Source organism: Lemur catta, chromosome 2, assembly GCF_020740605.2.
Source record: "Lemur catta isolate mLemCat1 chromosome 2, mLemCat1.pri, whole genome shotgun sequence".
Classification (NCBI taxonomy): Eukaryota; Metazoa; Chordata; class Mammalia; order Primates; family Lemuridae; genus Lemur; species Lemur catta.
In genome coordinates, this window is record NC_059129.1 from 55699641 (window position 1) to 55724644 (window position 25004).

Below are 25004 nucleotides of genomic sequence, written 5' to 3' on the forward strand. Positions count from 1 at the left end.
AAACTAATGAATGTTAAAGGATACATGTAAAAAAATGTATCTTAAATTCCCAGTATGTAACGTGGTAGAAATTGAGAAACTTTTAAATATTTCTTGACTTTTTTCTTATGTTTTATACATACATATTCATATTTATATATGAAAATAAGATTAGACAAGAGGAACTAATGGTGTTAAATTTGTATATGTGACTTAATTTGTTATAAAATCATAATGAGTCAAATGAATTGTTTCTTTTTTGAAGAATTTATTTGATTTTATTTTTCTAGCAATGTCAGCTATTACTTAGCCTCCTACTAACTTATATTATAAATTTTTTTCCTAACGGGCAGAGCTTTACCCTTATATTTGCAAAAGCACATTTAAGGCATTAAAGCTTTAGGATCAGGTATTTAAAAAAGAAAGATGTTTCTCCAGAGATTAAAGGTAGTACTTGGAACTACAATAATGTTAACATTATATATTATTAAATTATACTGGGAAGTGATGAAAAGGATTAAAAATGAACAATGTACATAAGTGCTAGAAGAAAAACTCTAGCAATGTAAGTATTTTCCTGATAACTAAATTCATGTCACAAATAGCAGTTTGTAAGGAGTATTACTGACTTTGAATCCTTCCCTCTTCTACCAATTTGTTTTTCTTACTATTTTCTATGCATCCTCACCCATTAAAGTTGGTACAGTTGGTTAATGTTATCTTTGGAATAAAGGTGATAATAACACATTAGGCTGGTAATTAAAAGTATCTTTCTCAATCCAGGCTGAAGATGGAGGCTTGCCCCAGTCCAGTGCTGCTAAAACATTTAGCTGACAATCATATTATTAAAAGAATTATATCAGGAAAGATCCTGAAATTAATAAACTGCTATTGGATGATAAGAATTCCTTAGGAGAGTGTGAGCATATCAAAATCATACTTTTTGACTGTGGCAAAGTCCTCATCATTTAATAACGAACTACTTGTCAGAAGTTAGCCAAAGCATGTATTGTGTATGTGTGTTGTTGAGGAGAGAGGTGATACCATCAGGAGATGGCAAGGCCTAGGTATTTCCAGATGCGGTGAAAGATCAAAGATGATCAAAATATTATAGAATCGGGAACAGAATCAGTACAAAAACTATGGGCTTTAGAACCCTAAATCTTAACCAATAAAAGTCTTGTGCCACTTGCTAGTGTGGAAACATTGGCATGGTACGTAATGTCTTTGAGCCTCAACTTAGCCATTTGTAGTATGTCAAAATTGAATACTCTGTAGTTATCATGAAAATTTAATGAACTAATTTAATTTCCTTCTTTAAGTTCCTTAAGTTGTGAATTTCTGTTAAGTGAAGGATGCCCTCTGTGTAAAGGTGGAAATATTTCCAAGACATTGGCTGAATCTTAGATGTTTTCCTGGGCTTTAAAAATAATTTAATTTAGTTCATACTATTTACAGATGAGGAAGTTGAAACCAAGTGAAGTGATTTATCAATATCTATCGCATATGATATTAGTGAAAAACATGGGACTAAACGGGTCTTTTCTTTATACTTTTTACTGTTCTATAATGCTCCCTTTGTTTAATTACAGATTCATGTACAATTCTTAATTTAGTTTCAAAGTTTCTTTTGTTCTTTATAGAACTCATTTTCTTACAGTTCTACTTTCAAATGCTCACATTACTTAACATTGTTCTGGCTGAAAGAATTTCAGTTGCTTTTTCCTTGTCATCACTGCCATTTAGGAACTCGCATTATGATGTTTTTCTTCTGTTGAACCTTGATTCAACAATATTTATTACAGTTATAACCAGGAAATTGGATTTTTAGATCTGGAAATAAAAACCTAGAGGCTTGAAAGTGTGATCACACATCTTAATTATATAGAATAAAATAAAGAAACTTTACTAAAGTAAGGATATTTTATCTCTTTCTCAATTTATGTTTTGTATTTTAGATGGAAATAGAGAAGCTGAAAAAAGCTGTCCTGTCTTCTTGAGATGGTGTGGACCAGTGTTCTTAATGTGCCAGGGATTCAGCAGCAACACTATGAACTTCAACTGACTTGTTACTTAACAATAAACGAATGCTGGTGTTGTGATAAAGAAATATGAGTATATGAACCATAATATCTATAGAAAAGTAGAGTAAAGGTGAATTTTTATATACATATATATATTTTGTTTTGCCAATATGAAAAAAAGAGGCCTTATTTCTTACTGTGCTGGGATTGCAAACACTTTTTTTAAATTTGTTTGCTTAAAAATACTACTGAATATGTATAAAAAGGAAAGAAAGTTCACAATAGTTTTTATATTGAAACTTGTAGTATTATTTTTAAAGAGATCTATACTATAAATATGGTGATATCTTTAAAAATCTGTAAGATATAGTATTTGAGAGGGACAGATTAGCTTTTTAGTTACTATAGTCACTACTTTTCCCATAATGCATAAGGGATATAAATTGTGTGTATGTGTGTCTGTATATATATTTTTAGTTTTAGCCTCTTACCCAGGATTACACTGTTTTGCCTATTTGTCTGCAGTGCTGTTTATATTTGGGGTGATGAAATAGGAGTTTCCAAGCTATAAATCAGATTATTCATCCATGCATATAGTAATTACTAATAAAATAAAATAATTTCTTCAACTTTTAGAATATTTTATATTGCTTGCACTAGAGTACTCATAAAAGGAATTTAGTTAAAGTGTATTGGATTGTTAAACATATTTGGGAAAATATGAGCTTTATTTTAAATTCATTAGGTCTAAGGAATCTAATGTTAATTTAACCCTTAACTTGTCCCTAGAAACTACAGCACATGTGAAATATGTAAGCACCAGCCTTATTGCTTTACTTTTCTGCTTATTTTATAGTCTCAAATGTTATTCATTTCATTATCTTATGATTTAGTTCTTCATGCTCCTCCTAATTTTTAATAATGGTAAAATTAGGAAAACAAAACTTTTCAGAACTTCAGTGTGAGGTTTGATACTTTGACAAGTTATCATCTTATAAATGCTCAGGTTTTATAATGCATAGTTTACCTAATAGACCAAACTTACTCGTGGAGATATTTTGAACTATTACTTAGGTACCAACTTTATAAAGAGTGTTAGTATGTCATAAAATCTAACATTGCAACTTATTTAAAACCAAATATAGTTGACCATATTTCAAAATACATTTTCACAGAATGGATGAATTAGTCGTTTCTTCAGAGTCACTTATGAAGAGTTGAACGAGTTGAACATTTTTAAATGTTAGATACTTATAGGTAATATGTCTAAAAACACAGGTGGGCTTATTTGAAATTTTTAAATTTGAAATTATTTTATTTGCAAAAATAATCAGGTTTTAAGCTTTATTATAGCAAATGAGTGTCAGATTTTGAGTACCAATTATCATGTTTTCATTTTTTGTTTTAAACCACCAAACCAATATTTTCCCTTTATATTTTAATCTTATAATACAGAAATCTTGTGTAAATGAAATTTTGTCATGTTTCAAATAAAAGAGATCTAAAGTAGAAAATAATAGAAATGCCAAAACACAGTTACAAAATGTTTAATTTATAACTTATATTAGGTCTTTTGGGGAATGCTAATTATGTATTCAGAATTTACATTATGTCTCTTTAAAGTCTTTGGGCTCTTCTAATGAGGTCACTACTGAACAGAATTGTTCCTTCCTGTTCTGTTTTTAAATGACTAGTCAAATGAGTGATTTTCCTCCTTGTTAATAAATACATTAAATCTTGGTTCTTTTAATGGCAATCCTTAGGTAAAAATAAAACATTGTATCCTAGAAATCATCCTCTAGCTTTCTCACTGGAAAATCAATTTAAGTGATTTCTCCCCACCCTAATAATGGGATGGGAGAAGGTTTCGGCAGATTCAGACTGTTCTTAAGGTTTTTGTTGGTCATTTTCTCACTAGTACATAAAATCAAGATGGTCATGAATACCGAAATACATTTAAAGTTTTTTGCTTGTATACTCCTCAGTCAGAATAGAAAAGTAATTGAAATACCATGTATATTTTTCTGCCCTTGACAAAATAGTAAAATAAAACCAAATGAACTTAAAGGGAAAAATTTCTTTATTCTAGCAATTTACTATTTGCTCTTGATATAGGAACTTTTATTAACTTCTGCTCCTGAAGTTCATATCACAAAATGATATGTAATAATAGCTTTTATTTAGGGGTAATGTTTTTCTACATATGAGTATAAATAACAGACTAAAGGTGAACAGTGTGGAATCTGTCATTGCCAAATTATTAGTGAATCTATAGTTCAGATTTCCTATCCTTTGAAACACACAATATTACTTAATTTCCTAATTGTATTTCAATGTTATTTTTTGTGTGACCACTAAGCTTCCGTTTTATTGTATAAAGCTGTTACCTCTTTACAGAATTTAAGTCTGAAGATGTAAAGAGAGAATAGGCCTTGTGTAACAGACGATTCTCTATTTTATGTTCCTTATTGTGATCACAGAAAAAAATCCAAGTGCTTTCTAGATTTTTTGATAAAAATTTTGTGCGTGCACTTAAACTTGAAATGTATGAGCAGAATGAGACAATCATTTAAATCAAAAATGAGAAGTATTATAATTTAATGGCCTTGTTTTGCTGTAGCAATAAAATGACCAAGTGCAATGACTTGATTTAATAAAAATCATCTTTTAAAAGTTGCTGCTATGAATATTTTTAGCTATAAAATTTACTCTTGTTTTAGCCTGACTTGCTTTCAGTAACTATTATGTAATGCAGTTGATGTGGTAATCTAACATTCCAAAAAAAAAATTGGGAATTTCAAAGTAGCATACTTCACTGACATGTTTACAGGTGCTGTATAAAAAGCATGCTTCTTCCTCGAAAAGAAAAAATAATAAAGAATTGTATTACCAATTATGTCAGTCTTTACTGGTTATTTTTGGTTAACTTCAGGATATGTGTTTTGCAGAGTAGGATGAAAATTATATTACTTTAAATTTTCCAGGTCAAAGAAACAATAAATAGTAAACTTGAAAGCATTAAAAGTTCTAGATCTGTTGACTTTTACTGAAACTTTCTGAATATATTTTCTTCCATCTGAAACTATGAGATAATTCCTACCTCACAGGGTTATGGGGAGAATTTGAAATGATTTGTCCAAAAGTCCTTGTAGAGTGCTTGGCATAGAGTAGGTTTTAAAAAATAAGCTGCTGTTTTATAGTGCATTTTACAGTGATCGACGCAGTGAAAATTAGATTGATAAAGACTGAGAAAAAGGAGCCATTCCTTTCCCGCTAGTTTTGAATACAGCACCCCTTTCTTTAGGGGAGATACTCCTTACATTTGCTTTGTTCAAAGGGAGTTGCTACCATCTTACAGATTCTACCTTCCTGACAGCCAGTGATGGGCCCTAGAGAGAGTACATGGCTCAAATTGAGTTATTGAGTTAATCAGAGACCAAGATTTTAAAAATTAGAAACAAAAAGATCTAGTTTCACCATAGGAGTTCTCCGGAGTTATATTTTTCTGTCATCTGGAAAAACTCAATTTGAAAAAACAAAATTTAATAGAGCATAAAGAGATGGAAACAGTCTCTCCGCATCCACGCCAACATTTATTGTTTTGGAACTTTTTGATAAAGTCCATTCTCACTGGGGTTAAGTGATATCTCATTGTGGTTTTGATTTGCATTTCCCTGATGATTAGAGATGTTGAGCATTTTTTCATATGTTTGCTGGCCATTCTTCTGTCTTCTTTTGAAAAATTTCTATTCATGTCCTTTGCCCACTTTTTGATAGGTTTGATATTTTCTTGCTGATTTTCCTGATTTCTAAATAGATTCTAGTTATCAGTCCTTTATCGGATGTGTAGCATGTGAAAATTTTTTCCCATTCTGTAGGTTGTCTGTTTGCTTTCGTGACAGTTTCTTTAGCTGTGCAGAAGCTTTTTAATTTAATCAGGTCTCATTTATTTATTTTTGCTTTTGCTGCAATTGCCTTTGGGGTCTTCATAAATTCTTTGCCTAGGCCAATGTCTATAAGAGTTTTTTCCACATTTTCTTCTAGAATTTTAATAGTTTCACACCTTAGGTTTAAGTCTGTTATCCACCGTGATTTGATTTTTGTGAGAGGTGAAAGGTGTGGGTCCTGTTTCAGTCTTCTACATGTGGCTATCCAGTTTTCCCACTGTTGGTGGGACTGCAAACTAGTGCAACCTCTGTGGAAAGCAATATGGAGATACCTTAAACAGATACAAGTAGACCTACCATTTGATCCAGCAATCCCATTATTGGGCACCTACCCAAAAGAACAAAAGACATTTTATTACATAAGACATCTGCACCCAAATGTGTATAGCAGCACAATTCACAATTGCAAAGATGTGGAAACAACCCAAGTGCCCATCAGTACATGAGTGAATTAATAAAATGTGGTATATGTATACCATGGAGTACTACTCAGCTATAAGAAACAATGGTGATATAGCACCTCTTGTATTTTCCTGGATAGAGCTGGAACCCATTCTACTAAGTGAAGTATCCCAAGAATGGAAAAATAAGCACCACATGTACTCACCGTCAGATTGGTGTCACTGATCATCACCTAAGAGCACATGTAGGAATAACATTAATTGGGTGTTGGGCAGAAGGGGGGGAAGGGATGGGTATATACATACATAATGAGTGTGATATGCACTGTCTAGGGGATGGACACGCTTGAAGCTCTGACTGGGGTGGGGCAAGGGCAATATACGTAACCTAAACTTTTGTACCCCCATAATATGCTGAAATAAAAAATAAAAGCACAAGATTTTATTTTACTAAGTAGCACACTTATGTAACAATTTAAATTCAATTGATTTATCAAATGTCTGTTGTGTACCAGGTACTATATTAACCACTATCTATAATTATTTAATTTTTATGACTAATGACTGGAGTACAAGGAATTGATACATAGTGAACAGTGCAGAGTTGTTAAGGCTTAAATTTATAACATAATATCTCAGTAAAACCTTAAACATTGTAAATTTAATAAGAGACTGTCAGCTGAGAGTTTAAGATTCTAGTTTAAAACGGGTGTCTGAGTCAGTCTCTCAGTTATTTGACATACAAGCAGGGATGTGTGTGTGTCTTAATAAAAAGCAATTTGTAACTTCTAAAAAAAAAAAAAAAGAGATGGAAACAGAATCCAGAAGGACTTTGAAACTGATCACACAGTCTTTCTGAGCCTCAGCTACTCATTGCTTGGTTCCTCAAGCTTAAACTTGCTCATAAGCTTGTTGGGTTTCTGAAATCACAATTGGAAAAGTCCTGATAAATACATAAAACAAGATGCGATCAGGAGGACATCATGGCCCACATACTCTTGTTGAAAATGTGCTGGATATATTGTTCTAGGCTTTCTAATAGTATAGTGGAAGATTTTAAACAGAAGGAATGTAGACTCCAGAATTTAGACTCTAGAATTTATATTTAAAGGGACATTAGATTGTCTAATCCAACCCATGTGCAGGTGGCTTTGTCCGAAAATAAAATTTGCAGATTTAGTTCCATTCGAAGAAAGAAAAGCCTATAGCAGTTTAACTCAAATGGATCTGTTAGGCTCTGTTACTTTCCAATCAATATTCAAGAAAGACCGTGTCTAGGTGTTAAAATTTTTTTCTGGATCCTTTTATTTTTATTTTACCACTAATATTGTGAATCTGCTTGTTCCATGTAAGGAAAATAAATTCGAAAATAGCTATCAGTATTTCTTGTATAGAGCCAATACTTGTTATAATCATGGAAGAGAATGTGGTTATCATTTTGCAGCTATTGAATAGTATTCTTTCCTATTAGGTTCCAAGTGTCCCTTAGTAACTACATTCCAGTTTGCTTAAAATTGTGTGAATAAAGTTATTAAAAGTAAAAGTATTTTAAATGCATTGAGTAATAATTCTTTAATAAAGGAAATTACGTGTTTACTTTTCATGGTATTAGTGTTGTGGGGTAAGGGGAAACTTCCCCTTGGCCCCGGAAAGTTCGCTGAAAGATCAACTCAAAATAAGGCAGATTAATAAAAGGAAGAGATTGAATTTGCACTTGGGGAGAGTCACAGAGTGATTACCCAATATCCTAATGGGGTCCAGAAATTTATATAACCTCATATTCTAATATGAGGGGAGGGGGAGATGAATATAGGTAATTCTGTTTTGAGGCAATAAATGGTTACTAGGGAGGATGAATAGATACTAGGGAGAATTAATGGATGAGGGGAAACAGATTGATTTCAAAATAAGTCAAATTTAGGAATGATTTGGGCCAGGTCTGGTTACATTCTTGATTTTCTTTCCTGTAATATATTGAGGTAACAGTGAAGTGAGGTTGATTTTTCTTTTTGTTGAGTCTGGTTTTCTATTTATTTATTTATTTATATTTATTTTTATTTTTCTTGAGACAGAGTCTCACTCTGTTGCCCTGGCTAGAGTGCCATGGCGTCAGCCCAGCTCACAGCAACCTCAAACTCCTGGGCTTAAGCTATCCTCCTGCCTCAGCCTCCTGAGTAGCTGGAACTACAGGCATGCGCCACCATGCCTGGCTAATTTTTTCTATATATATATTTTAGTTGGCCAGGTAATTTCTTTCTATTTTTAGTAGGAACGGGGTCTCGCCCTTGCTCAGGCTGGTCTCGAACTCCTGAACTTGAGCGATCCACCCGCCTCTCCCAGAGTGCTAGGATTACAGGCTTGAGCCACTGCGCCCGGCCAAATCAGGTTTTTTAATGAAGAAAGAGGGAAAGGCCCTTCCAAGGCCTGTTGATCTCTAAAGGCCTTTAATTCAAAATACTCTTTATACCAAAGAGTGATATTTTGGGGTGAGATTTGCTGAGATGCTTCTATGTATTTTTAGAAATATTCCTAAACATTAGTTGATTAGAATGCAAATAATTTGTTCTTTTCTTCTTTTTTTGTATTTTTTATTAAAAAAGAGGAATGTCAAGTCCTTTTTTTGAGACAGAGTCTTACTCTGTTGCCCAGGCTAGAGTGCCATGGCGTCAGCCTAGCTCACAGCAACCTCAGGATTGCTCGAGGTCAGGAGTTCGAGACCTGAGCAAGAGCGAGACCCCGTCTCTACTAAAAAATAGAAAAAAATTAACCGGACAACTAAAAATATGTAGAAAAAATTAACCAGGCATGGTGGCCCATGCCTGTAGTCCCAGCCACTTGGGAGGCTGAGGCAGGAGGATTGCTTGAGCCCAGGAGTTTGAGGTTGCTGTGAGCTAGGCTGATGCCACGGCACTCTAACCTGGACAACAGAGTGAGACTCTATCTCAAAAAAAAAAAAAAAATCTATATATATACATACATAGATTTAATAGATTGAAACAGATTTAAGACAAAAACATTTCCTCGCAAATGAAATAAGAAAACAACTGTATTTTATAATAAAAATACCTCCCTAATGCTTTGAGATTTGGAACAGTCTGAAGTCTGACCAGCCTCCTCAGACTTCAGGCCAGATGCAGATTTCTCTGAAAGGCCCCTCTGATCATCTTAGCCCCAAATCCTGTATAGCAGAATAGCAGGGAAATGTGGACCTGAAGGAGAAGCCACACTAAGTATAGGACCCATTAATTTGAAGGCTAAAAACCAAGAGAAGGGAAGACTCGCCGTTAGGGAAGACAGCAGATTTAATGAGTTTTTAGATAACATACTGAGTTTATAGTTCTCACCCTCCTCCCACTCCATGTGCTATTCAGCAAATAACTGACTCCATTCCAAGGTAATCAGACATACACAAGTATCTATAGATGCATGTGTGTTATATTCAAATCTATGACAGAATAAAAGCAACTGTCCTGAAGAAAGGGTTGATTAAAATCTTCTGGTCCAGGAGGAAAAATTGACAAGACATGTAACACCATGACATATCTGTTAAGTTATGGAACCTTAAGAATAAAGAATGAATGTTGATCCAAAAAGAAATAGAAAATTTTAATTGACTAATTACACCATGAATAAATAGGAAATGTTTTTGAAGCTTTACCACTGAAAAGGGCATCGAGGCCAGATGGGATGATAGCTGTATTTTCACTGATCTTTGTTTAAACTACTCAAAGCTATAGAAAAAGATGGAAAACTCCCCAATTTTTTATAAATCTAACATAACTTTAATACCTGGCCACTATAGATCAACCTCAGTTTGTAAAGATTTGGTGTCAGAAAACTGGGTTATATGAAATTATGAGAAAAAAAATGATCACATTGAACAAGGCAAGGCAAGGCATTTCCTTTTTGCTGGGTGTGTGGTGATGAAGAACAATGATAGTTTGGCACTACTGCCTTGATGCATACTGAGACAATTCTACTCACCACTGCATTTACACCATCAGTGCACATCTCAACAAAATGAAAAAAAAAAAAAAACTAGCATCTTAGTATTATCAATATTATAAACGCAGTTTTGACCTTGTGGACCTCGCTTTGAGAACTGCTGGCCTAGGAACTTAATATGGTCCCTAGCATATGACAGACAAATCAGTAAATGTTTCATGGATGAATCAATAAATAAATGACAAAAAGAGGTAGTGCCTGTTTACCCCTCGTCTATACCCTCTCCTTCCTTTTCTTTCTTCTTTCCTCTTCAAATATTCAAGTATTCAAATTGAACTGTCTCCTCAGGACTAACCATTATGCCAATTGCCAAAAAAGAGCCATGCTTGCAGGGACTCTGCATTTGCCTCTTACAATGTGTTTAACAGATTTTAGATACTGGACTTTAGGTGATCAGTTTAATTATCCTACATTTTATAGTGAGCTTATCTTTAAAAATAGGCATCAGGTCAAATACTCAAAAAATGTTTGTATTGTGCTTACTATGTACCACGCCCTGTTCCAAGTAATTGCTACCTAATTTATCTAGCTGTTTATCCTGTCTGATTATCTCAATAATCTTAGGTGCTAGGTATTATTATCCCCCAAGATGAGGAAACAGGCTCAGAAAGATTAAGCAACTTGTCCAAGGTCACTGAGCTAAACGCTGAGCCCAGGCAGCCTGGGTTGAAGGCTGTGTTTTTGGTCACAAGCTTTACTATGACTTCACTATCTACACAGATAATGTGCAGGAAAGAAGGAGCCTGATGGCTAATCATAATTTCTTCTAGTCCTCCTCCTTTCATTCTTTGTGATCATTTATATTGTCCCTGAGTATCAAATTTTTCGATCAGTAAGAGACTAAATATGAAGTCCATTTTTCCTAATCTCGTCTGTTTAGATTTATTTCTTTGTGTGACATGGTCATACAAGTTGAGATTTTAGGAAACATTCTGCATATCTTAGTGTACATCTTTGCAAACTTAAAATGATTTTCATGGGTTTTTAGCAAAAACATGAAAAACAAACTCCACTTAGCCTCCATAAAGAAATTAAATGACCACTAGATGGCAGTCAAATAAAGCTCTGCTTCTTACCTGTGCCCCCCCCCCCCCCCCCCCCCCCCCCCGCAAGTACTGGTAGTAGCGGCAAATAAAATAAAAGGGCTCCAACTCATTTAATTTACCCAGAACTGGGACACAACCACCCCACTTCCCCAGCCCGACCACTTCCCCAAGCCAAATGCCACACGAAAGAGCAAAAGGAGCGGAGCCCTTGGAATCAGACTGGCTGTAAAACTTAGTAGCTGTGTGAACTTGGCAAATCACTCAAATCTTACCACTTTTCAAGATATCTAAGAAATATTTTTGCCCCAATTTAAAATCTTTCCCTCTTGTCCCAAATGCCACACGAAAGAGCAAAAGGAGCGGAGCCCTTGGAATCAGACTGGCTGTAAAACTTAGTAGCTGTGTGAACTTGGCAAATCACTCAAATCTTACCACTTTTCAAGATATCTAAGAAATATTTTTGCCCCAATTTAAAATCTTTCCCTCTTGTCACATACTTAGGGAAGAGAGCGAAAGGGGCTCCTGAACTCTGGGAGAACAAGCAGATCAACAGCAACAAAACCCTCATGCTCTTGTTTGTCCCTTCTGTTGGATGTTGATGCCTTGAAGACGTCTTTGACCCCAGGCTGCTGCAGCGCCTTCCAGGCCCTTTTTTACATGTGTTACTTGCTATTACCTACCCTTGATTCTCTGGGAGTGGCTCCTTTTCTCCATTTTGTCCTGCAATGTGTTCCTACTTCAGGTCAAGAGAGAAAACAAGCCCCATCTATGGTTACTTATGTGACAAGCTCACAAAAGTGTGAGCTTGTGCTGTGGGCTTCTTACAGCGTCTCACGTTGGGCATCTCTTGTTTTACAACTGCTGTCTTGTCCCCAGGGTCCTAATAGAATCCACACAGAGTAGGATTCTGACAGTACAGCGCAGAGCAGCTGGTCAGTGTAGAGTACACGATGCCATGATCATGGCTGAAGAAGCAAATCCATTTTCAGCTCAGATTCTAAGCAGGAAATATTTTCTCTCTCCCGAAGGGGATTAAAATATCCATTTTGTCATGATGACATGACTACAGGGTCAGAGAAGCAGAGAACAGTCTTACCCTGGAAAAAAAACAAGGTCATCTGAGAGACTTTAGCCATGAAACATGCCGTGCAGGAGAACAGAACAAGATCTCACACAGCTTTTTCCACTACTGAGTACAATCACAGCCAGCCCTCTGCAATCCACTTTAGACATAAGCACGGATATCAGTCGGTTTGGGCCCAGGCCTTAGACGGTATCATGAACAAGTGACAAAAACCAGTGATTATGATTCTTCACAGTGATGAAGATCCTGGAATATGAGAAAAACAACATAGGACACATGAACGTGTTCAGATGTAGGAGGGACCATTTCCTTAGTCTCACCAAGATTATCAACAGTCCCACGGAGGGAGAGAAAGAAACAGAGAATGAAATAAAATAATGTATATTCTTTTTAGTCCACTGCATTTGTGAATGTATATGTAATGCAAAGATGCCTTTATGTTTATTAATTTCATCTTGATCTAAGCCATTGTTCTCACTGATGGCAGGGAAAAAAAATTGTCATTCAAAAGGAACAATTTCATCTGGTTTAAATAATAAATTACTATATATATAAAATAAGTAGCAATCAAAACAAAGTTCTCTCGGGCTGTTTCTCCCCACTCTAGGGAGCTGCCTTTGTTCTTAGTGTGGTGTTTGTGGGGGGCAGAAGTGGACACACCCTCTTGGCAGCAGGAGGAGGCCGACTTCAGATCTGTGTGCTGTCCTGTAAGCCTTCAATGGCCCCCGGGGCCAGTGGGTCTCAACTAGTCATCTCTGGGCCTCCTGTCTGAAGCCCACTGAGAAGTTGTTGGTCCTGCCTGATTCCTTATGGCATCATGCTGATATGCACTTGAGTCCCACCAAACCCTCCAATAACTAGTTCTCTGAGGATAGTGCCTTTTTGTCGATTTTTCTAATAGTTCTTAGAGCTTTCCCCATCTCATGCATCCACAAATTTCTGAGTCATGCAGTGCCCTGCCAGGGAGAGACTGTTGTCTAACACCTATCTGATTCCACTCTTTCCTTTGCTCTTGCTACTCATTGTCTCAGTTCAACATTAAGTAACAAGCAGGCCCCTCATGAGACCTGCTAGGAAGTGTGAAACCCTCATGACGTGTCCTTTGGTTGTGGGTCTCTTCAAGCTCAGCCGTGTGTTTCTGAGCCCCTCGCTTCCCTCTACCCCTTCTGCTCCCCCGTTGAGTTTCGACCTGAGAAGATACTTATGTCTCATCTCTTGCAGCCCTTGCTCTTGCACTCCCTTCCAGGACCCCTCCTGTCCAGAACCAGAAAGGCTCTGTATTATTTTCTGTTGCTGCTGTAATCACCAAAAATTTAGTGGCATAAAACAATAGAAATGTATCATCTTGTATATTGGAGGTCAGAGTCTGACATGGATCTCGCTGGGCTGAGATCAAGGGGTAGGCAGGGCTGCATTCCTTTCTGGAGGCTCTAGGGGAGAGTTCATTTCCTTGCCTTTTCCAATTTCTAGAGGCAGCTGACGTTTCTTGGTTCACGCTCCCTTTCTCCATTTTCAAAGCCAGCGGTGATGGGTCGAGTTCGTAACACTGCATAATGTCAACCTTCCTGAGTAGTCACGTCTCCCTGACTCTGCCTCCCTCTCCACTTCTAAGAACCATTGTGATAACACTGGGCTTACCTGGGTAACCCAGGCTTTTCTGTCAATCTCAAGGGTCCATCTTAATCACATCTGCAAAATCCCTTTGTGGTGGCAATGGGACAGGGTTGCTGGGTGGTGGATACTATTCTGCCAGCCACAGGCTCTCTGCTTCCTGTGAGGTTGACACGTTCCTATATCCTAGGCTTCTTTCTCCTGTGCTATGCTATTCTCCCTTCCCTTCAGTCTCACAGCAATGTTGGAAAAGCCTCAGGGAAAGAATTCAGCTCACCAGTGAGAGAAAGCACTTTTTAGGGGGTGTGTTTCAAAAAATTATCCCCAGTATGAACAGTGATGTGGTCCTGGAGTTTTTGTGTTGGGGACTGTGCCACATGCTATACAAATCCTTTGTAATCTTCATAATCCCACGAGGTAAAAACAAAACACAATCAACAAAAGAAAGAACACTTTACATATTATTTTGTACACAGTGGATACCTGGATTGGTTGAATGACACATTTCTATTATAACCAAGACTCTGGTGCCTCAAACGAGAAGTTCTAGGTAAGTAGAAACTTCATAGTATTAAATATTATCACCTTTAAAATGGTTTTGCTGTTGTTTTATAGATCGTTTTTTGGCATTGTCTGTTGTCTCTATGGCATTATTGCCACGTCTTTCTGTGGTCTTCACTACATCACAGATGAGAAGCCAGGAAGTGCCTACCCTAGAATCCCCTCCTCCTGTGGGTTGAAGGGCAAAAGTAAGAGGCTGTTACTCTCCAGGTGCAGTTGTGGGTACATGGCGGGTGGACGGGGGACAGAGAGGTGGCGGAGCTAGCAGGGCTGCTCCTGGGAACCACGCGCACCTGAGCTGCGGGCTGCGGGGCTGGGACAGCTTCTTGGGAATCACACATTTCATTTAAAGTGGGGAATGGTCATGCTTGAAGGTGCAGACCCGGGGAGGTGGGGTGGGGAGGGGATGGAGGTATGACTACATGATGAGTGCCAGGCGCACTGTCTGGAGAATGAGAACGGACGCGCTTGGGACTCTGACTCGGGGGGATGGGCGGGACATGGACAATGTATATAACCTAAACTTATGTACCCCCATGATGAGCTGAAATAAAAAAATAAATAAATAAAATAAAGTTGTCCTTGGATCCTCTCCCGCATAGCTGTGTCTTTCTAAGCACTTTGTTTCTCTCCTTTCCTCCCTGTGGAGTAATAGGGGATTAGGGAAGGCTCTGGGAGTTGTAGTGGGCTCTTGGAAACCACTTGCTTTGGGACTGTGGGCTGAGATTTTTGGTGACACTTCCTATCATTGTTTGCCCAGCCCTTCTAACATGTGTAAGACTCCAATTCCCTAGACTATAGCCCCTCATGCTTGGAGTACAGAGAGTTGTTTCTGTTTTCTGAACTGAATCTTGACTGCTGAAGGATTTTGTCTTGTTTTGCATGTTTTATTGATTTGAATTGTATTTGTATTGTGAAAACTTGGAAAATATCAGAGTATAAAAATTTCCCATAAGCCCGCTAACCAGAGAAGTGGTAACAACTATAAATATTTTAGTTTGTTTCTTTGAATATTATTGCATGTTACACGTGTAAATATATACTTTTTCCCCCAAAATAGGTGGCACATGCACTTTTGGATATTTTATAACTTCATATATTTTATTGATTTTTTCCACATCATTAGATATTCCTCCAAACGTGAGCTTACATTCTGTGTAATATTCCGTCATATGGTTATACTATACTTAGCCAATTTACTTATTGTTTGACATTTACATGGATTTCAGTTGTTCCCTATAAAAAACAACATGGTGATAAACTTTTTTTTTATATGAATACCTGGATACATCTCATTTCTTTAAGATAAATTCCTAGAATTGGCATTACCAACTGGGTCAATGGTATGAACGTCTTTAATGCTTTTGGTACAGATGGCCAATGGTCCTTTCAATCAACCATACTGATTTGCACTCCACACCTGTCTCTTAACAAGGCTGATATCCATGTGCATGGGCTGTGGGCAGGCTGACCATGCATCCTGGGCTTCTCAGGAGAGCCCAGTTGACCCTGGATGGTAAATCCTGTGGTAACACTAGCTGTGGATGACAGTGATACAGGTCCATGGGGAGGTAGGGAGGAAAAAGCACATTAATCAGCTAATGCCCTTCTGACCCTGAGGCATTGCTCCTGATTAAGCTTCTCCATCCTGCCTTGACCTTTTTGTCTCATTAGGATGAATTCTTTACCACGAAGCATTAGGTTCTTAAGGCTAATAGTCTGCCAGAAATCCTACCTTGTTGGTCTTCTAGATGTGTCTGAAGACAGATGAGGTTTGCAAACTGGACTGTGCGTAGAACCTTCATGCCCGACATTTTAAAACACTTCCCAGTATGATCTGTACCAACCTTTCCAGTTCGTTTTTCTGTTATACTCATCGTCTACAAGGCACATATACTCCAGCTACACTATAGCAATAATACTAGTGCTGGAAGAGGTGGTAGCAGAATTGGGAATAATAGAAGAAGTAGTTGTAATGATAGCTAACACTTCTTAAAGGCTTATGATGTGCCAGGCACTATTCTAAGTGATTTTATATGAATTAACTCAAATGACCCTATAAGGCAGGTAACAGTATCAAATCCTGTATTTGGCTGCATGTAACAAAAATCCAGTATAGTGTTATTTTTTCTCTCAATATTATACATCAGGGGGCAATTAGTCCAGAACTCGTGCAATGACTCAGGGAAGGTTTCAAGAACTGCATCTTTATATTTCTGTTGAGCAGTCCTTAGCATGTGGCTTTCATTCTTATGCTTACAAACAGCTGCAGCATCTGCATCCCAGGTAGAAAGAGGGAAGAGGGTGAGTAGGCCAAAGGTACGTGCCTGCTGAGTCCGCTCCCCCTCCCTCCCCACTTTCTTTAAATGGGAAAAACAGTCACATCACCAGGCCTAGTTGCAAGAGTCGTAGGAAGGTACATACTTTAACCAAGCACAATGCTACCCTGAAAATAAATTAAGACTCGAAAATAAGGAAAAGGGGAGAATAAATATTGGCTGGACGCATAGCAGCATCTGCCACAGCCCTACTTATAGTGGAGCAAACTGAGGAAGGGGGACGTCAAGTAATTTGCCCAAGTTCACATAGTTGGTAAGTGATGAAATGGGCATGAATTTGTCTTTTAGAAAATCAGGTTCTGGTGTTATCCTTTCAGAATCTCCCAACAGCTATGTTCTTTTGCCTCAGAAAAATGCACTCCTGCACTTATACATAGAATTTTGCATGTGGTTTAAAGGGTTTTATATATCTCTATAGCCTTTTAAGAGAAGCCTTTTTAGAACCCCCTAGGGTCCTTGATGGCACTAAATTGAATGGATAAGAACTAAACCTTCCTTTTCTTGTAAGATAAAATTTTGTAAAAGAGGGTCTACAGACAATGCAAGGGGGAAAGTTTGCATTTCAGTATTTTTATTTACTACTTAGTAGTTTTTGCCACTTTCAAACAGGGAGATAGGAGTTGAGACCTGGATTCTAACCTGGCATGTGTTTCTCATTTCAGAGAACTTGAGTAGATTCCATCACATTTTTGGATCTATTTCTTCAACTGAAAAATTAGAAATTTGAGTTTTAAGAGCTGTTCTAACTTGAACATTCTACTAAAAACAAAAAGTAGTGTCCTTAGCATTATCCCTTCTTGCCCTTGATGCTGCCTGCATGAATAATAAAAATAGTTGTTTGTAACTCCTCTTTAGAATGTTACTGTTGCTTAATCTCAGAGGAGGACTTCTGCAGTCAATAAGTCAATGGTGTCTACCAATGAGTCCACCAGCTCCTGGAAAGTAGGGAGGGAAGAGTGCCTAGAGGCTTTCTCCTAGACCAAAACACATAGGGTGCCAAGCAGGAACAGCATCATCAACACAGAGTACAGTACCAGGAGGTGTATCTGGGAGGGAAATAGAATTGGACCAGCCAGTACATGTTAAACAACCCAGGGAATCAGCTGAAAGGACCAGTCCATTAGAAGAAAGCAAGGAGGTGGCTTGAGTGGAATTGATGAATACGATGAAAAGGAAATACTTTACCTTTGGGAGTGATTCACTCTCACAGCCTATTCCAACAACTAGACTCTGGAAATTAGCTAGGTGGCTAATTTAGTGGTAGATAATAACATTGTAAGAGAAAAATAATAAGATTCCTTGCTGATCAAATTTGAGCCTAAAAGCCTAGGTTAGTGACTAAGATGGGAAGTGAGGTTATTGACTACTTAAACAACAGAGTTGAGGAAAAGTGGGTGGTGGGCAAAGGAGAGGGAATGTAAATTAAAATGTGAGGATGAGTTTTGCACTTTAGAAGTAAGTTTTTCTGATGGCTGAGAATTCAAACCAACATACTTTCCCATCCTTGTGTTAGACAAAAAAGAAATTGGATATTCTTTCCTGTCTCAATGTGAAATGCCCAAAGCAGGCAAAAATAGCTTAGGTACTTGCTCTTCAGGAAATGTTTGCTCTTAGAAGATAAAAATCTGAACCCAATAAACTAGCTTATCAAGAGTAACAGCTTGCTCATCAAGCCGTGCTCAAGACCTCCACCATGTGGTGTTCACCATCTAAGCCATTATGTCTTAAACTCTGCCCAATTTCAACCAGTTCCCCAATTGTTAAGGCCTGAAAACCCCATCAATATCCTCTCTTGACTTCCCTCTTCTGAAACTTACTAAGACTGTAAAGGTGTTATTCTCTCTTACTATGTATAGCAGATCTCATAGACTTGGCTATGCTTGATCAATGGATTTTTCTGGTGATCTTTTGGGTAATTGACATGTCAAAAGTGAAATGTTGCTCTCATGTGTGAAACAAAAGTTTTAATGCATCTTGTCAGAAATGAGTTCACTATACCCTATCAAATTGCATTTAAGTTCTGTACATTGAGTTAAATGTTAAAATTTCTCAGTTCTTTTCCAGAATCTTGGGTCTAGCAATCCTTGAATTCTTTTCATCCTTGAAAAAAAAAAAAAAAACTCACAGAAACCTTATTTCCCATATTAGTCCTGTGGCAACCCTCCCCTCTTCCTTTCTCCCCTTCCCCATTCAGAAAGCAGAAGGTGAACTGGATACTGATGGAGTTTGAAGCCACATGCATTCAAGGATGGTTGAAGTAATTGTGACTGTTAAATTCATTCAAAACCAAACATTTACTGAGTGTGCACAGCTTTTATTTTCCTGGGGGATGGAGGGATAAACAGACAACCCCCAAATAAATAACATACACTCGATCCTTGGGCAGCAAGGGTTTGAACTGTGTGGGTCCACTTACATGTGGATTTTCTGCCACCTCTGTCACCAACTTAGACAGCAAGACCAACCCCTCTTCTTCCTCCTTCTCCTCCTCCTCAGTTTACTCAACTTGAAGATGACTCAACATAAAGGATGAAGACCTTTATGATGATCCATTTCCCTTAATGAATAGTAAATATATTTTCTTTTCCTTATGATTTCTTAATAACATTTTCTTTTCTCTAGCTTAATTTACTGTAAGAATACAATATGTAATAGGTATAACACACAAAATATGTATTAATTGACTGCTTATGTTATCAGTAAGGCTTCCAGTCAATAGTAAGCTATTAGTAGGTAAGTTTTTGGGGAGTCAGAAGTTGTGCACAGATTTTCAACTGTGTGCGGGGTCAGCACCCCTAACCTCCATATTGTTCAAGGGTCAACTGTATAGATACACATAAATTGGGGTAAATGATTAAGGGGTACAGTAATTTAGGATTGTGGGATTGGTGGGTAGATGGATGGGGGAGCTCTTAGAGAGAATGGTCAAAGCAGGCCTCCATGAGAGGAATACTGAAGCTAAGACCGAGAGAGGAGCAGGGCTGGACCAAAGTGAGGCAGGTGGGGGCCAAGGACACAACATTGAAGGAGGCCCTCAATCTCAGATCACACAGTGAGGGGTTGGCACTTTCACGGCCCTCTCTTTCCTCATCGTAGTCTTCAGGCATGCTGGAGAGGAGAAGTAGCCAGCCCCACAAAGCACGTGGGGTGTGTGTGCGCGTGTGTTGAAGAAGGCAGTGAGGCGAGGGGCTGGGGAGAGGGAGACAGGGAACAGGGAGCTCGGGCAGCAGAAACAGGGTACACGAGGCCCAGTGGTGGAAAAGACTTTGGTACGTTTTGAGCACGGAAGGGCAGCCCTTGCACGGGGCTGAGAGCAGAGGGAGGAGAGGCCCAGGCGGGGCTGGTGATGCAGGTGGCCCCGGGTGGGATGGGCCCTCGGGCCACACAGGCATGTGGACCTTATTCGGAGTGCAACGAGAATAGGTTTTAATCTGGGAATGATACGATGAAATATATGTTTTGGAGGATTTCTAAACAACAGACTGAAATGGGGCAAAGGTGAGAGCAGGGAGACCAGTCAGAAAGTGTCTGTTGGTTCAGGCCAGAGAGGAAGCTGGCCTGGGTGGGATAGAGATGCGGTCACGTGATGGCAGAGATATGGTCTGAGACATGTGTCGTGGGTGATTTCATCATTGTGTGACCACCACAGTGTTCCTGCCCAGACCTAGATGGTGCAGCCTGCTCCACACCTGGGCCGCACCGAGCAGCCTCTTGCTCCTGGACTACACAACTGTGCCACGCGTCACTGCACTGGGGATCGTAGGCAATTGTGGTGCAATGGTAAGTATCCGTGTATCTAATCACACCTAAACACAGAAAAGGTACAGTCACAAGACACTATTATAATCTTCTGGGGCCACCATTGTGTATGTGGTCTGCTGTTGACTGAAAGGTCATTATGCAACTCATGACTCTATAAAGAAATGGACAAATTCAAGACATATTTTGAGGGAAAAAGCACAACTTACTGATACATGAATGTGCAGCTTAGAAGAGAAACGTGGCCTGGAGCTAAGCTGTGGAAGTGGGCGAGCTATAGGGAAAGGGAAAGAGGAGAAGCGGGAGCAGCGGCGAGGAGAGGGGAAAGGGGGAGAGAGGGTTTGGGAGGTACCAGCACATAGACATCTGGTAGAGAAGAGACCAGAGAGGAAACAGGACAGTGAAGTGCACGTGGATATAAGAAGGGAGGTGTTGCAGCAACCTAGATGCCTGTTGACAGATAAATAGGTAAGGAAAACGTGGTCTATACGTACAATGGAATATTCCTCAGCCTTAAAAAAGAAAGAAATGCTGTCATATGTCACAGCATGGATGAGCATTGAAGACATTATGCTAAGTCAAGAAGCCAGTCATGGGCTGGGCGCGGTGGCTCACGCCTGTAATCCTAGCACTCTGGGAGGCTAAGGAGGGAGGATTGCTTGAGGTCAGGAGTTTGAGACCAGCCTGAGCAAGAGTGAGACCCTGTCGCTACCAAAAAAACAGAACAAATTATCTGGGTGTGGTGGTGCACACCTGTAATCACAACTACTCAGGAGGCTGAGGCAGGAGGATCACTTGAGCCCAGGAATTGGAGGTTGCAGTGAGCTATGGTGATGCCACTGCACTCCAGCTGGGGTGACAGAGTGAGACTCTGTCAAAAAAAAAAAAAAAAGCCAGTCACAACAGGACAAAAGACTATGTGATTCCACTTATATGCGGTATTAAAAATAGTCAGATTCATAGAAACAGAAAGTAGAAAGCTGGTTGCCAGAGGCTGGACAGGGGGAAACGGAGAGTTGTTCAGTTTTTCATGAAAAAATTCTAGAGATCTGTTGTACAACAATATGAATATACTTAACACTACTGAACTGTACACTTCAAAATGATTAAGAGGGTAAATTTTATGTTATGTATTTTTTTTACCACAATTAAAAAGTAAAAATTTAAGAAAAGATGTTTTGCAAAAGGGAGAAATGGTTAACTGAATTAAGTGCTGCCAGGACATCAAGCAAGGTGAGAGCAGAGGGTTGCCATACAGATTTGCTAAGACGGAGAACACTGGTGAGCTCTATGCAACCTGTTTCGAAGGCACGAAGAGAGAGAGAACTGCAGGGTTAGAAGTGGAGACAGCGTGTGTGGACAGTTATCAGAAGTTTAGCTAGGAAGGAAGACTTGGGGCAGAGTCAGCGAGAGGATAAGGAAACAAGGGAGACTTCTGTTTTGCTTTGCTTTGTCTTAGCAAGGAAGAGACTTGAGCATATTTGCATGTCAACAGCATGGTCCATTATAGAGGGAGAGGTGGATGGGACAGGACACAGGAAGGAAATCTAAAGGAATGCAGTGCTTAAGAAAGTGTGAAGAGAGGGGGCCAGAGCTGCTGTGAAGGGACTGGTTTTGACAGGGAGACAGACCCTGCCTCTCATGTGACAGGAAGGAAGGCATAGAAGGCAGGAGCCCATGCAGGTGAGACTGTGGGTTTGGAGGGGAGAAGCAGATAGAATTCTCATCTGATGGCTTTGATTTTTTCTGTAAAATGTTAAGTGAGGCTGGGGAAAAGTTGCATCAGTGGTTTGGAGAAAGCCAATGAATGTCATTAGTCATCGTGGATCATGGAAAAACGAGCCTCCAGTGAATCATATCAGGATTGACCAGCTGTGTGCAGGGATGACAAGGACAGCTCCTGACATTGTCAGCTCTTCATTACTGGAATCCGGCTTTCATCTGGAAGTTGGTCTGCATGGCCCGTCTCTAAGATCCTTTGCCAGGTTAAGACTCCAGCATAAATTTCTCTTACAGGCTTAACTCTCACAAAACAACAGTTCAGAATTCCTTTACCAATCGCCTTTGCCAATGAGTGTTCAATATTGGCTGATCACAAGTTATGTCCTAAATGGAGGGGTAGTTACTGAAGAAAGGATAGAGAACATGTATCTCCATTCATCAAACATTTATGAATCACCTCCTATATACCAAGCAGTCTGTTGGTTTTTGGAGAAACAGAAATAAATAAAATTTGGGTCTCTTGACCTTGATGAATTCAGTCTGCTTTAAGAGACAGACATGAAGGAATTGACACCAGAAGTATTCATTCATCCAATCAGTTGTGTGGAAGGTATTTGTTGAGTTCCTACTAAGCGCCAGGTGCTGTTCTAAGTGCTGAAAATAGAGCAGTGGGAAAACTACAAGGTCCCTGCCTCCATGGTTTTTACCTCCTAGTGGGAGGAGACAATTAACTAAAAACATGCCATTCAGCATGATAATTTTGACTGGTGATATATATTAGGAATGTAGGGAAATACAGAGAATGACTGGGGTGTTACTTTAGCTAGAATGTTAAGAGTATAAATTAAGCTATTTTGGCTACGAGTAATGGAAAACCTAAAGGTGGCAAAAGCCCTAGGAGCATTAATTGTTTATTTAAAAAGCCTAGAGGTTATTGACCCCAGTGTAGGTTCAGTAATTTAGTGATGTCATCAAGGATCTTAGAAGAGCTTTTCCATCCTTCTACTCCCCCGTTCTCAACATATCAATGTTTTCCTCAGCCTTGTTGCCTCAGGGGTGCAAGATGGCTGCCAGGGCTGCAGATATTATATCCGCTCACAGGTTTCAAAGCCAGGAGGGAAAAAGAGGTGGGGGGATGTGGGCAAGATAACCTTTTTTTTCTAATGTAATTCCCTTATTTATCAGTACAATATCCTTTCTAGTAGCTCCCTCACTCCCTGGCACACTTCCCCTTAAAGCTTATTGAACAGAAATGGTTGTCTTCCTCCATCTAGCTCAGTGACCAGCAAAGAAGACCTATATTGCCACAACTGGTTCAAAATAATCATGAGTCATCAAATCTGGGTTTTGGCAGTATGGCCTTTGGTAGGTAAAGAATGACTTCCACATCGGGGAATGCTTTTCTGAGGAGATGACATGGGAACTAAAATCTAAAAGATGGGGTGGTGCCAGTCTTGAGCACCATGTCCTGCGGTGGTGCAAAGGGAGCAGCTGGTCCTGAAGACCTGGCAGTGGAAGAGACACACGAGGACAGGAATGAGTCAGCCAGGTGAAGCGATGGGTGGAGATGGGCGGAGGCCTTTTGGGCCGCAGTAAAGGCCAGTGGAAAGGAAAGGGGACGTGAGCCAGTTTGTATGGCCCGAGCAAGATGAACAGGTCGGGGTGCGTCACAGCCCCAGTGGAGATGATTGCAGAGGGGAGGATTCAGATTCCAACATTACAATATCAGTGATAAGACAGATGTCCGCAAAAGGAGGAGAACTCAGTTTCACCTGGGGCTTTGGAGGAGACTTCTTCTAGAAAGAGAGTTGGATTGAATCTGACTGAGGACAAGGAGTCAAAGAAGAGAGGGGGGAGGGATGTCCCAGGTACAGTGCACGGTGTGCACGAAGGCTTGAACCACATGATGAAAACCTTCAGTAAGCCATTGCCAGGGGATAATGTGGAAGTCAGGGAGTGACTGGTGATGAGGCTAGGGCTTTACTTGGTTTAGGTCAGAAGAGGTACCTGCCTTTTCAAAAGTTGGGAGTATCAGCTCTAGTAATAATCGCTGAGTTGGTTTTCTCATTTGTGCAGTGGGGGCTGGGCTTTGACGATTTCCAAGAACACTTTCATCTTTTACATTCCTGGTCTCTAGTAGGTGCTCAATAAAAGTTTGCTGAATAAATGGACTCTGAACAGGCCTCAGTCTCTCTCCTGCTTCCAAAACTTTGCTCCTCAATACAAAGTGGGTGTGTCCTTCAAGGCTTGGTCTGCAGCCATATGCTCCACGAAGAGGCTCCGGACCAGCCCAGCCTCCATCAACCCGCTTTGCACTGACGGGGTCAGCTCTTAGCAGAGAAAACCTTGCATGTTTTTCATATGTATGTGTCTTCTTCCAACCAGACTGTGAGCTCTGAGAGGTCAGGGGTCATGTTTTAAGTAAATCTGTGTATTCAAAGATATATGGCACACTGGGCATTTGGCATAAACATAATGAAAATATAGCTGATAGGGATGTATCAGTGTAGGTTCATCAACTTTAAT

General features: G+C 39.2%; 1 protein-coding gene across 2 annotated transcripts in view; it reads left to right on the top strand.

The window, feature by feature from the left end:
* Positions 1-4896, top strand: part of LOC123632925 (CD2 associated protein) — a 125215-nt gene extending 120319 nt beyond the window's left edge. For both annotated transcript variants that reach the window (XM_045543705.1, XM_045543704.1), the window contains exon 18: positions 1938-4896. In XM_045543705.1, the coding sequence (XP_045399661.1) occupies positions 1938-1979 (42 nt within the window). In that variant the 3' untranslated portion in view covers positions 1980-4896. The remainder of the gene's footprint in view (positions 1-1937) is intronic.
* Positions 4897-25004: the final 20108 nt, after the last annotated feature.